The sequence below is a fragment of the Falco punctatus genome, assembly GCF_963210335.1.
Source record: "Falco punctatus genome assembly, chromosome: 20".
NCBI lineage: Eukaryota > Metazoa > Chordata > Aves > Falconiformes > Falconidae > Falco > Falco punctatus.
In genome coordinates, this window is record NC_137600.1 from 3,571,655 (window position 1) to 3,584,811 (window position 13,157).

Genomic DNA, 13,157 nt, shown 5'->3' on the forward strand with positions numbered 1-13,157 from the left:
CCCGGGAGAGACTGAAAGAGAGACTGAACCGCATGTGACAGATGTTAATCGCATCATTTAATGCACTCCTGGCAGGCACTTGGATACAGGGCTGGGTAGGAACCGGTACGGAGGAGAATAGACTATTGTCTCTTGTTTCCGCCAGCACCCACGAAGGAATGGATAACCCCGCGATACACAACTCACCCGGGGTTTTATACAAAGGTGCAAATCGCAGCCCTTAAATGGGGGAATTTTCTCATAATATACACAGTGCTTATGGCCATTTCTGTGCAAATACCTAAAAAAATCACCATAACCCCTGTCTTTGTTCAGTCTGCAGCTCCCCAGAGCGCTGTTCGATCTGCAGGGGGTAGGGGAGAGGGGAAAATAGTGATGGAGGGATCACGCCTGATTCACGCCCGAGCATCCCTGTAGTAACCCCCTTCTGCGTGGCCTGGGAAATAATGAAACCCCATCAAATATTCCTTGTAGGTTGGAGAAGGGCTATTTGCTGCTTGGGGCTGCTGGCAGCGGGGAATTGCGTTTCTGAGGCAGAAGCAGCATCCCACGGGCCAGCTCCCTGATTGAATTCCCCCTTGGTGACCCAGGAACGTAATTGCAGCAAAGGGGAGCCGGGAGCAGATCGCACCCGCCGTGGAAATCAGCATCTCCATCCATCACCCGACCTGGGAAGAAATTGAGGCAAGATGACTAAAGGTCCATAAAAGTAGCAAACTTATTGACTAATAGATTTCTTAGTCATGAAGTCCCCGTGCTCCATATGTACCGAAATCAAAGCAATTACAGATTTAAATGAAGCTGGAATCCGTGGTGCAGAAAATGCTTGTTTTAGCGTAAGATTGGCCAGAGGTGAACGACCTGTAAAACCCCTGGTAATGAAAGCTCTTCACAGCTTGCAGTGTTTCACTGGATGGTAATTGCTGCAGTCTGTGATACGGATCTGGCTGCGTTAATGATGCCCTGTTCCTTTTCATAGGACTCATTTAAGCTTCCCATTTTTTAGGGATTTCAGAGCAACAAGGTATTGTGGAAATTAACACATTAACGCGGATGTTTTCTCACTTGGAGTATTTAAAATATTATTTAAAGCTTTCCACCGGTATGGATTAACAAAGTGATGGGGGCCGGGAGCCTGGGGAAAGGGTGGCTGGTGTGTCTGCTGGAGACAAATGGAGTGCGACACGGGCGTTCTTTGCTCTTGGTTGGGCTGTGTCCGTAGGATTTGTATTTTATTTAGCATGCCAAGATGGATCTATTAGAACAAAACATACATTGAGAAAAAAAAAAATAAATTAAAAGAGAGATTTTGGATGGGAATAAAAACCCTATTAACTTCCAAATGAAAACCACATCCAAGGGAGACAGTTGGCTTCTCTTCTTAGTTTATTATTAAATATTTTACTAGGGAGGGAAGTTCTGAGCTGAGCATCTTTTCCCTCCTGTTCCTGGCAAGAGCGCTTTGCGTAGCAGGGAGGGTTATTTCTTGGTCGTTTTGCCAAAGCGGTTTCTGGGTGTAGATCAACAGGTGGTGATGGTGCACCGGGGTGGGGGAAAGGGCCAGGCTGCACCTTTGGATATTTGTGGCTTGGGAGCAGCAAGTTCCAGATGCTGGGGGTGCATGGCAGCAGGTAAAGGGATGCGGTGGGTGGGCTGGCACTTCACCCCTGGGGATGGAGATGGGCAGAGCAGCTCCCGCCGCTCCTGAAATGCTTTTATTTTCCCCCGAATGGGGAGAAAAGCTCTTTTTGCCTCCCAGCCCTTGCAATCTCCGTGGCCGAGGCACCAGCCCGGCTCCCAATGGACTCCGGGATTAATTTATTTCGGTGACCCTGGGGGCCGCTGCAGCCTGACCCCGATGCCGGAGGGGAGGCGAGGTCGGAGCCAGGGAGCAGAGGGGACCGGCAGCAAATGATAAGAAGCTTGGGGCACTTAAGAGTTTGAACAATACGGAAATGGCATTTCCAGTTAACTTAATCACCACGCTGGCTCCGGCTGAATGTAAGCGCCAAGATTCAATTACCGTCCCCGCGAGCGCGGTCCCCTGGGAGCGACGTGTCACTGTCCCCCCGCAGCCGCCAGCTGCCAGCCCCGCCGTCCCACGCCGCTGCCCCCCCGAGACCCCCGTCCTCCCGCATGGCCTCGGAGGCGGCCGGGGGTCCCTGTGGGCATGCCTGCGGCCGGCGAGCCGGGTCCGAGGGGTCGAGGCGTATTCAGGAATGAGAAATAAAGAGGTTGCAGAGGACTGGGCGCTTGTAGGAATAGGAACTTCTTCTGCCGTTCTTCCCGTGTCAGGCCAGTGATTTCCCTTTTGGAGCTGGGAAATGGTGGGATTTGGTGGCCGCAGAGGGTGTGTTGTACCTGCTCAGCATCATCTGGCATCTCCCTCTCTGCATAGGGGTGAGCATCACCCAGAATGAAGCGAGAGCAGGGCACGGGCAGAGCCAGGTAGCTCCCCACACCCAGGGCCGTGACAACCCTGTCCCCATCTGGATGGTTTTACGGCTGATCATGGTGGAGCAGGGGATGGGAGAGGTGGCGGTGAGGAGCTGGGGTGGCACCAGTCACCCCCACACCCCATGGGGTGTAGCAAGCCCCACTGCATCCTTGCAAAGACCATGGGGACATCCGCTGTGACAATGGCCACGTTGCTAAAAAGAGGTAATTCTCAGGTCAGCTGGCTTCCCTACAGCCAAGGTCTGTCCTTGTCCTCAGATCCTCCCACCTCTCACCCCTTTCTCTGTGGCTGGTGTGGCGGTGGGATGCATGTGCGGGGTCTTTGGCATCACCAGCAGCACCGAGCTTTGAGGGGCAGGAAGGTGAGATTGTGACACTGGGATAATCCACTTTGCTGAAGCTGCTGTTCTCATTTTTAGAGAGAAAAATCTAATCCAGAAAATAAGAAAACACTCATCATTTAATTTTCCCCAGTATTTTTTGCGTGCTCATGGGATTTTAATAATATTAATTATTATTTAATTTGCGCTTTGACAATTCATTTGTGCTGAGCTATTATTTTATCGGAAAGACAGCAACGCTCAGTCCGCTTGTGCATCACCATCCATCCTGCCGGCCTCCAGCTCTTCCTCCCATCCATCTCCCCATCCTGTCTTATCCAAAGCAACCTGATATCTCCTTGTTGTCCTCCTCCTTTATATTATTTTCTTTTTAATCTTTGGCTACTAAACCCTAAAGATCAATCTGTTGCATGTGTCACTGGGTGCTCTTTGCCTGTATGGGTGGGACCAGCCAAGCAAAGGGCTGCCAGGATCATCAGCTCTGAGTCACAAAGCCAAGGAACTGGTCCCTCATGGGTGTTCCTGGTGCAGGAGCATCTCTGCTCCCCATCCCCATGTAAGCATCTCCCCATCCCCACGTGAACATCCCCCCACCCCCATGCCAGCATCCCCCCATCCCCATGCCATCATCCCTCCACCCCCCTCCATCTCCGCCAGCTGCAGCCCCACTTCCCCAGATAATGAGAGCGAGTTTAAAAAACTTAAAGCCTCTTCCTGCACGCTGGTGACTGACACAAATGGAGTTCATATTTAATCATCTGTTAACTCGTTGTCTATTATAGCTCTTTAATAGCACCATAGATATTCTTAATGAAGCATGATTTAAGGTATTTACAGCTCTAGGACCGACAGACATCACTCACAGTGTGCAGGTAATGAGGCGTAAAACAGCTCTGGAAACCGTAAAAATGGGAGAGAGAGAGAGTGAGGAGGGAAAGAAAGCAGGCAAGGAGTTAGGAGCTGAATTGTTCCAGGGTTTGTTTTAAAATGTTTAGGCATTTAAAGTCATTTCAGCTTTCCCAAGGTGTCTGGTAGCACAGAGTTCAGCAATTCCCAGCACTGGTAACCCCTGCCTTGCTGGGGAGGGTCCGGCCCCACGACGCCCCTGAGTTGGGGCAGCTGCTGCAGTGGCTCCTGCCCTGGCATGGCTGGAGGGAGCGGTGAAAAGCCCTCTGAGGGTCCCCAAGAGCTCTGCGGGCACGGCAGTGGGGGCATGGCAATGCCCCAGAGCAAAGCCTGCAGTTTTTGGTGCGTTTGCCCCTGCCGGTGCCGTTTGCTTTGCTCACTCGCTGGCACGGCCACCACGACCCCCTTGTCTGTGGTGGGGAAACGATGACCCTTTCCTTTGCCCCTTTGCAAATGTCACCCTGTGCAATCCTTTTCCTTTTTCCCCCTAGCGAAAAAAATAATTAAAAAAAAAAGACAAAAAAGACAAAAAAGACAAAAAAAACCCCGAAAAACCCCACCCAAACCCAAGCCAAGATTCGCAAAATAATTTGTGATGGAGATGCCATTTTGCATCAAAATATTTTGTAGAAAATGTCAAATGTCACCAATCCATGTGTCCCCCTGTGTGATAGTAATTGGGCTGGAAGGCTGCGCTCTGCCACCGCGGCCGCTTGCCACCTCCTCCTCCTCCTCCTCCTGCTCCTCGCAGACCGCTCGGGAAATGTGTCGCTTCCCTCGAGTCCATCCCTGGCTCTTGCTGGCCAGCCCAGGGATGCTCCTCGTTAGCTCACCCCGGAGCCCTGCCGCCCAAATGGCACTAAACAGCTCCTGGGAAAGTGGGGGGATGGAGCAACAGCTCGGCAGTTGGGCTGGGGGGGTCTGGGGGGGGTGTTTTCCTTTTTGCTGGTGTTTTCTGGGTTGGGAGATGAGCAGCAGTGGGGCTGAAACGTGCCGCCCCATTCCCCTGATGTTCAGTGTCTGGCGGTCGGCTTGCGGGTGATGATGATGGAGATGGATCTTAATTCTGGGGAAGCTCAGAGTGGGATCTGCAATGGGGTCTGGGAGCCAGGAGGCACAGCCTGTTGCTCCTCTCCCTCCCTAAAAATGACCCAGGGGCACAGCCTCCTCTACAGCCGCCTCATGCAAACCTGTTTTTACAGCATCATGGACCCCTTGGAAGATTTATCCCACTTTCTGCTTGGTTACGTTAAGCGTGTAACACACCCATTGCAGTTTTATTGAGAGGAGCCAGTTTATTCTGCTACAGGGGAAAACTAACTGCGATAGCAAATAAACCATTCCTTAAAGTATCCCAAGACCTTAATCCGGGAAGAGACCTTTAACGCGCTCGCTTTAACAATCCCGGATTAATCAATTTTTATTAGAACATTAGGCTGCATAAATATTTGGCCGGCTTCGCCGCGGCGAGCCCCAGGGGAGAGCGAAGGGATGGGGAGAGCTGCAGAGTGTTAGAAAGTCAATGAAGTTCCCTTGGGCAGCGCGGGGCCGGCGGGGAGCACAGACCTGCGGCTGGGGGAGCTGGGTCAGGCGTTCACACAGTGCTGCTTGTCCCCTTGGGCAAGTCCTGCGGAGTAGGGTTAATATTGCTGACCTATTTTTGCAAAGGGAGAAGAGCGTGGAAGCAGCAAGGTGCTGGTTGAAAATCCGAAGGTAAAATCCTGCCGTGCTCTGCAGCTTTCCCAGAGCCACAATAACAGACTCGGTTGCAAACAATTTTTTGCCTGCCTCACCCCCCGTGCTGTTAGCCACCGAAGAAGGAGCTAGAATTTCTCTTTGGCGAAGCATCAGCAGCAGAATTGCTAACTATGTGCCCGTTATAGAAACTTTTTAGTACTGGGGACAAGCCAAGAAAAAAGCCCAGATTGACTCTCAGCTCTCAGCTGGTGCTCGCAGCGCTTCCACCTCGCGGGAGGAGCAGCACCGCTTTGACTCTTGCACCAGCGGGATGCAGGCTGGAGCCCTCGCACCATCACCCGGGAGAGTTGGGATGATGTTCCCCAGGATGCTGGGCACCTCCCTGCCCATCCAGGAACTCCTGCCCCTCTCCAGCAGGTTGCTTTGGGTATATTTAGATTTTCTGGTTTGCAATTGCATAAACCGAGCTCTCTCCTGACCGTTGTGCTGGGGTGCAAGCTCCAGCCTAGGCGCTGCATGCTTGGGATGCATCACTGCATCCCACCTCTGCACCGGCGGGACCGGCCAGCCTCGGTTTGCATCGTGTGGTGCCATCCATCACCCTGAAATCCATTCAAGGAGATAATACAGGCTATGGCAACACCGAGCTTTAGCTCCTTGGGGAGGTGGAGGGCCTTTTGGCTCAGATACCGTCTTAATCCATCGGTGCCGTTGTTAGCTTCTGCAGAAGCTCCCTGCCTCGGTAAATTTGTTAGCGGCTGTAAAGGACATGGGTGGCAATAGGTCAGCTGGAAATCTCACCCGTTTCCTTGCAAGGGGCTGGGTGCTACCAGCAGCTTTTGCTGTGAGCAGCGTAACGGCCCTTGCTCTGGGTGGGAACGAACGAGGAGCAGCTCCAAGGGATGGCCAAGCTGGGGAGAATCCATGTGGACTTTTCAAAATGAACCAAACCCGTTTATACACCCTGCGCTGGGAAGCAGGCGCAGGGCCGGGGGCTTGGCTGGGACTTTGCCCATCACTTAGTTTTGAGATTGAATTTCTAAGGCGAGTGGGGCCAGCGAAGCTGGGCACCGTCCGGCTTCCCTTCGCAATCAGGAGAAAGTGTATTTCATGCCATTTTTCTCCGTGCCCTGGCAACAGGCACGCTGGCGGGATGGGGCTTTGCTCCGGCTCCATCCCCAGCCAAGCATGGGCATCCCCGGCAGGGCAGAGCCCCATGGCCACCCCGGCTCTGCCGAAAACGCCGGGGCGCTGCATGTGTGCTGCTTCCATGTGCGCTGGTTTCCAAGGAAACCGCTCACTCTACATGTGTGTCGCTTAACACCCTATTTGCTTTCATTTGGATAAGTCTTTAATTCCTGTGCAGCCCCAGCTCCACGGGATCTATTGAGCTGTGTGTGTATCCTCAGCGCACAAATCCCTCTCCTGCCTGCCCGCCTCTTGAAAAAGTCCCTGCCTGCTCGGAGCAAGTTTCCTAAACCTGTGCCTAATTGGAGTAGCTGATGCTTTCCGCGGTAATAACTGGATATATTGCTGTTGCTTCCCTCTAGAAACAATTAGCAGGGAAAACACACCACGTTGTGCTGCTGTCATCTGCCACCGGCTCTGCTGCCTTGGCTCCGTGGCGAGGCAGGGCAGGACGCCTGCGCCCGGGGACGTGGGGTGCAAAGCTGGGGGGTAGCGCCAACCCCTCGGGGAAGGCAGAGGCTGGCTAAAATGGTTCGACGCTAATTGCAAAGCACCCCGAGGAGCAGCGGGGGGAGGGGGGAAAGGGTGGCCCTAGCACCAGCCCAGCGGTGTCCCCATTGGCGTGACACTGGTGGGACCAGGTCCTGCGCACCAGCAGCTTCTCCATCACCTGGGCTGAACGGGGAAGCGTGACAGGGTGTTGCAGGGATGCTTCAGCACCCCAAATTTTCAGCTGCAGTAACCCAAAGTGTTTTTTTCTTCCCTCTCCCCCTTCCTCCCTTCTTTCTGCAAAGCAAGGCGCCGCCTGTTCTCTCTGCACTGGAGGATGGAGGAATTTTTTGATCTAAACCCACTTGCCTCCTCTCCAAAAATCCCCGGGGCTGGTTCATGCTTGTAAAGCTGAGCAGCTCCCGTGTCACTCCGGGCTGGCTCCTGTCTGGAGCCCTGACAGCAGCTAATGCTGTTAGCCTGTGTCGAGGAGGGATTTCAGCATTACAAAAAAAAAAAAAAAAAAAAATTCCAACAATAAACCCCCCAAACTAAAATCACCAGCCACTCGGGATGCTCTGCTGCTAGCGAGCAGAGCTGGAGAAAAACCTGTCTGGGGTGCAGAGCATCGCTCAGGGACATGGCTGGGGGGGGGGGTTGCCCAGCTTTTGGGGTGATTTGGGAGTGGGGGGGGGCACGGACAGTGCCCGGCTGCTGGCATGGGATGCGACGGCACCTAAGCACCAGGAGATTAACTCGGGTCGCGGAGGGCTTTGCTATCTTTAGGTGGAAGGTGAGGGATTGTGCCTCTTAGGGTGGCCTGCAGGTAATGAGAGAGCAAAATCCCTCGGTCCCAGCCCGGCTTGGGGCCGCTGACCCCAGCTCCCATCCCCGCGGGGGTCTGGCCTCGCCGGCCCCCGGCCGCGTGCGCTGCCACCTTTCTAGGCCACAATCTGTACCGAATTGCGAGCCTGCTGTTAACTTTGCTTGCACCCTATTCTCGTGTTTGCTGTTATTTTTCAACACTTTTTTTTTTTTTTTTTTTTTTTTTTTTTTTATGCATAAAAGCACTATCCTCTCCCGAGAGCCTGCCTGTAGCGAAGGCATGGTCTGTACAACTGCAATTATTTCGAAGAACAGATGGAGTGAGGAGCAGAAAGTCTGTTAATAGTAATAGAAATGCTACATGTTAACCTGGACAGCACACGATGACAGTCCCATGACTACACGTTCTGTTCCCACCAGCTGGGCTCCCGAGCAGAGATGAGAGATTCAGAAACGCCGTGCTCGGCTCCGCACCCTCCCCAAAGTTAGAGCTCAAATTCCTTCACACTTCCAGCGTAGGGTTTTTGGGTTGTCGGGCTTCTTTCCCCCCCCCCCCCCCCTCCTTTCCTTTAAATGCTGATATCAGCGCCGGTAAGGAATATTACTGATTTTTTTTCGTGGATGCTCACAGCGATGCAGCCGGCTGCAGCTGCGAGCACCGTGGGGAGGGAGGTGGCAGCTCTCCCGAGCTCCAGCCTCACACCCTGGTACCATCACAGCCCCTTTTCCATGCACACATCTGCGTGCTGGATGTAACCCCCCACACACGATGCCAGTGCCTTGAGCCAGGCTGGGATTAATGCGCCAGGGCAGCAGCGCCTTGCTGGCCGTGCTCCCGGGTGGTTGCAGAAGTTTGGGATGTTCACTGCCAACTGTTGCCAGGGATTTGCTAAAGGGGTTGAAATCCACGTTTTCAGGTTAAACCAGTTCTTGTTGTGGGGATGGGGTCTGCAAGGGGGGCTGAGCGAGTCACAGCTGCTGCAAAGGGAAGAGGCTACAGGCGATCTCCGGCTCCGGCAACACCCCGGGGCTTGCTTGCCCCATTTGCCCCAACCAGGGCAAGATTTGCAAGACTTGCAAGATTTGCAAGAGAGCAAAAAGGTTGGTTCAACCCCAACCATCGCGCTGTGAAAATCCCTGCCTGGTTTCACAAGCAACCGGGGGATTTAGCCACAGACCTCCAGCTAATTTCGGTGGGAATTGCATGGCTAAATCCCCCAGCCGTTTATGAAACCTCGGCCCTCGGGCACGCTGGAGCGGTGCGTGGCACCGCTGGCGAGCTGACAGATGCACCTGGAGGTTTTATTAAGATATAGATCCCTTAATCTGGGTGCTTGCAGGATAATCTGGTGCCTGAGGTCCTGCCAAATCCCCTGAGATCAGCAGGTTTTCTATCCACAGCCTCCAGAGGTCACTTCAAACCCAGCTCCATCCTCGGGAGACCAAAATATCCACGTTGTCTTACAGTGTTGGTGGCACCCTTGGGTGCTGGGAACCCTTGGTTGGGACCTGGGGTGGGATGTAAGGGATGCCCAGGGGCTGAGCCAGTATCATCCATGAGTCCCAGCTCTCTTTGACCAGTTTCACCCAGGAGAGGTACCCAACCCCCCGGGTGCATGGCAGCAGCCTTGACTTCATGCAGCATCTTTTGTTAGGCTGGGGTTTGTTCGGTAGGGCTTAGCTCCTTGCAGCCACCCTCGTGGAGGCTGGGGCATCCAGCCTGTCCCCAGCCACCGCCCTGGGGCTGGAGCTACATTTAAATCCCCCAAAATATCCCGTTCCCCTCTCCCAGGGATTGCAACCCTTGGCGGAAAGTCCCCTGTGCCGTGGTGCGTCGCTCTGCCCTGTGCCGCTGTAGGATGTAGTTAGAGGATGGCTGGCAGGGGAGAAAAATCTCTTTAGTGCCTTTTGTTCGGAGGTAGCAGAAAACCCCTGTTCTTCCTCTCTTTGAAGAGATTTAGGTCACGAGGAGTAAATCGTCCTGAGCAGGTTTGTGGCCTTTGTGTTCCCCTGGTGCACGTTCATCGCTTGCCTTCTCTGTGCATTTTGCATGAATGCAACCGTCCAAGTGTGCATGCATGCATGGGAAAATGTGCGAATAAAATGTATTTGAGGAGCTGATCAAACTCCTGGAGGGCTGTTCCCCACTGGCACCCATGGGTGCAAGCCCCCAGCCCTGCACACCATGCCCACAATGCTCTCCTCTCCTCTTTGCAGAGCAAGAAGTACGTGCTGGTGCTGGTGGACCCCGACGCTCCCAGCAGAGCCAACCCCAGGAACCGCTTCTGGAGGCACTGGCTGGTCACCGACATCCCAGTGAGTCCCCCCTGCAGGGTCCATATTTTGGGGTCCCAGCAGCTCAGGGATTTCCCAAGAACCGGGGTGCATCGGGCGTTTCTGCCCTGGAGGGTTTGATTCCCATGGGATGCGCATCTGGGTAAGGCAGCAGCATCTTCTCAGTGAAATCCCAAAGGATGAGCGTTTGGGAGAGAAATGTAAATGGTGCTCGGCGTGTAGGTAGGGGAGTGCTTCCTCAGGCTATATAGAGCGAAGCTGGTCCAAAAATATTGCTGGTTGGGATTTTTTTTTTGGTTTTTTTTTTTCCTTCTTCTTCTAAGGAAATGCTGAAAAAAAACCTGCTTTGCAAACTCCCCACCACCAGTTCTCTCTGCAGACAACCGATCGTTTCAAACATCTCTTGCTGCCTTTTTTTTTTTTTTGGTTAAAAAAGTGATTTTGGTGCAAATCTCGTCGGTGCCAAATTTTCCCTTTTTATTTATTATTTGGGGGGAGAAAAGTGTTTCCAGCCCGGGGGGTAAATGGGTTTGAATTCCTGCTGCTTCCCAGCTCCGTGGCCATGGGACAGAGGGATGAGCCCTGCAGTGGGGCATCGCCCCCCAACTGTCCCTGAGGACCACTGGTTTGCTTCCAGAAAGGTTGTGGAAAACCGGTTTGTTTCTCTCCTGCTTGCTTTTATCTTTTAAAAGATTAGGTGTTTCAGCCCTGAATCAATCTAACTAATAATCTTAGTACTGAAGTCTAATTAAGATATCAATTAATTTGCAGCACGCATTTAACAAGAAATATCTCGTCATTCTCCTCTATTATTCTCTGAAATTACTGCTAAGGGCTTTTTGTACAGATACCTTAATTAGACTTTTTATTGTTAATGGGAATATTGAGCAAATTAAAATTGGATATTAATACTTTCCATGAATTTCATAATTGGCTGAAAAATATAAAGCTTCAGAATAACTGCAGAGATTTGTGTACAGGGCTTTTTTTTCTTTTAATCCTTCACAGAAACCCTTCTGCATTTCTAACAACAGGGTCCTGAAAGTCTCTCATTAATTTTAATATTTACTAAACGCAAAGAAGCCCAAGCTCTTGTTTTCCCTTCTGTACACAGATCCTTCTGAGGCATTCGCTATTGCTAATTATTGTGTTTTTCTTTTCTTTTTTTCTTTTTTTTTGGGGGGTATAAGATCATTTAAGCAAAGAAGGGAAATGCAGGATTAAAACCAGCTCTCCAGCACAAATGGAAGGTGGTTGTTTTTTTTTTTTCCCCCTGGCATTTGGGCGATTCAGTTTGCAGTATAAAAGATCAGAAAGCTCCTTGCTGGGCCAGGCAGGAGGGGGACAAAGGAGAATTTTGGGAAGAAGGGCTTTCCCATCTCCAGGTGCCTGGTCTCTGCCAGGGATGGAGCTTACCCCAACCCCAGTTATTCCTTCAGCTTTCTCGTCATGAGATAAATACATGTGTATGTATATGAGCAGGGAGCTGGACTTGATGATCCTTATGGATCCCTTCCAACTTGAGATATTCTCTGATTCCATTAGATATTATATATAATATATGTACGCTGGAGTCGATGATCTTAAAGGTCTTTTCCAACCTAGACGATTCTATATTGACATGGTATATATAAATACGTATAATGATATGATATATATATCCCTCCCATATATATCTTGTGTGTGTGTGTGTGTGTATATATATCTCACGTATGCACAGACATATATGCCTATACATCTCCCGTGCGCTCTAAGACACCACCAAGCCCAGCAGCATCCTCGCAGGGTGCCAGGACAAACCCAGGTGGCCCCAGCCCCGAGGTCGGTGCCCATGGCCGGGGGCGCAGGCTGGGGGGTGCCAGCATCCCCCTGGGGGCCGCAGCCGGAGCTTTCCCAAAGCCCCAGCCCCAAACGGCTCCTGCGAAGCCGGCGGCTCCCCGGGCTCAGCCACATGGTGTCTCGTTGAAATGCAGATCGTTGGGGGGTATATGGAAGTCTTGGCTCCGAGGAGCTTCAGCTGACAGGCTTATTTGCACACTGGCTCTAAAATAACCGTGTAGGCTTTACATGACACCTTCTGTTGCTTTGGTGCAGAGAGGGGCTTTCAAGTGCCTTTCTCCGGGAGGGACGGGGTGGCTGGCTCGATGGCTGGGGGGCTGCGAGAGCCCCTGCGCCCCAGCATCGCCCCGGCATCATCACCCCAGCATCGCTGGCATCCCCGGTTTGGAGGGCAGCGGCTCTGGCAGCCCTCCGTGCCCCTTCTAGGTGCTGCAGTACCTTGGCATGCCACCAAGTTTGGGTTTCGGCTCCGGCTTTGCTTTCCCAGGTGGGTTTTGGGATGGAGCATCCCATCCCAGCGGTGCCGCTCACTGTTCCTTACCCGCCGCTGCTCCGCCGCTCCTCCGATTGTCAAACATGAGAGATGCTTTCACTCCCATTCAAAATAATTTAAATAAAAATGTTGCTACAAAGTGGAATAATATCTTTTGATGAATGTTTTTAAAGCCCTTTAGGTTTTCATGGTAATTTGCAGTGTAAAATTATTTAGAGATAAGAGCCAAATTAGCTCTTATAGGCGGAGGTCGATATGTCCCGTTATCCATGCAAGCAGTGTTTAAATATAATCAGCCTTTACTCTAATGCAGCATAATTGTTCATTTGAAATAGCTTTTTTTTTTTTTTTTTTTTTTTTAACTCCATTCAATGAGTCATTAAAATATTCAAAGGATAATGCAGTGAATTGGAAATGAATTTATCACATTATCCTGTATATACTGTAGAGCATCAGGTAACTAGGCAGAGTCGGAACCAGTTTACAGAGAAATCCAGTAAACAAGGCTTTCCATTTTGTATTCAGTGGGGGAAAGAAAAAGAAGGGAGAAAATACTGCCCTTCAAATGGAAAGCTTTCCGTCTTTATTCCCCCTCCTTGGGGAGGAGGAAGGGGGAGGGAGAGAGC

At 51.8% G+C, this 13,157-nt stretch overlaps 1 protein-coding gene across 11 annotated transcripts in view; it reads left to right on the top strand.

Annotated features, from left to right (window-relative positions):
- PEBP4 (phosphatidylethanolamine binding protein 4) overlaps window positions 1-13,157 on the top strand; it is an 80,598-nt gene that overhangs the window by 29,512 nt on the left and 37,929 nt on the right. For 10 of the 11 annotated variants that reach the window (XM_080370601.1, XM_080370604.1, XM_080370603.1 and 7 more), the window contains exon 5: window positions 10,122-10,220. The exons of the other annotated variant lie outside the window; for it this stretch is intronic. In XM_080370601.1, the coding sequence (XP_080226727.1) occupies window positions 10,122-10,220 (99 nt within the window). The remainder of the gene's footprint in view (window positions 1-10,121; window positions 10,221-13,157) is intronic. 11 annotated transcript variants of the gene reach the window in all.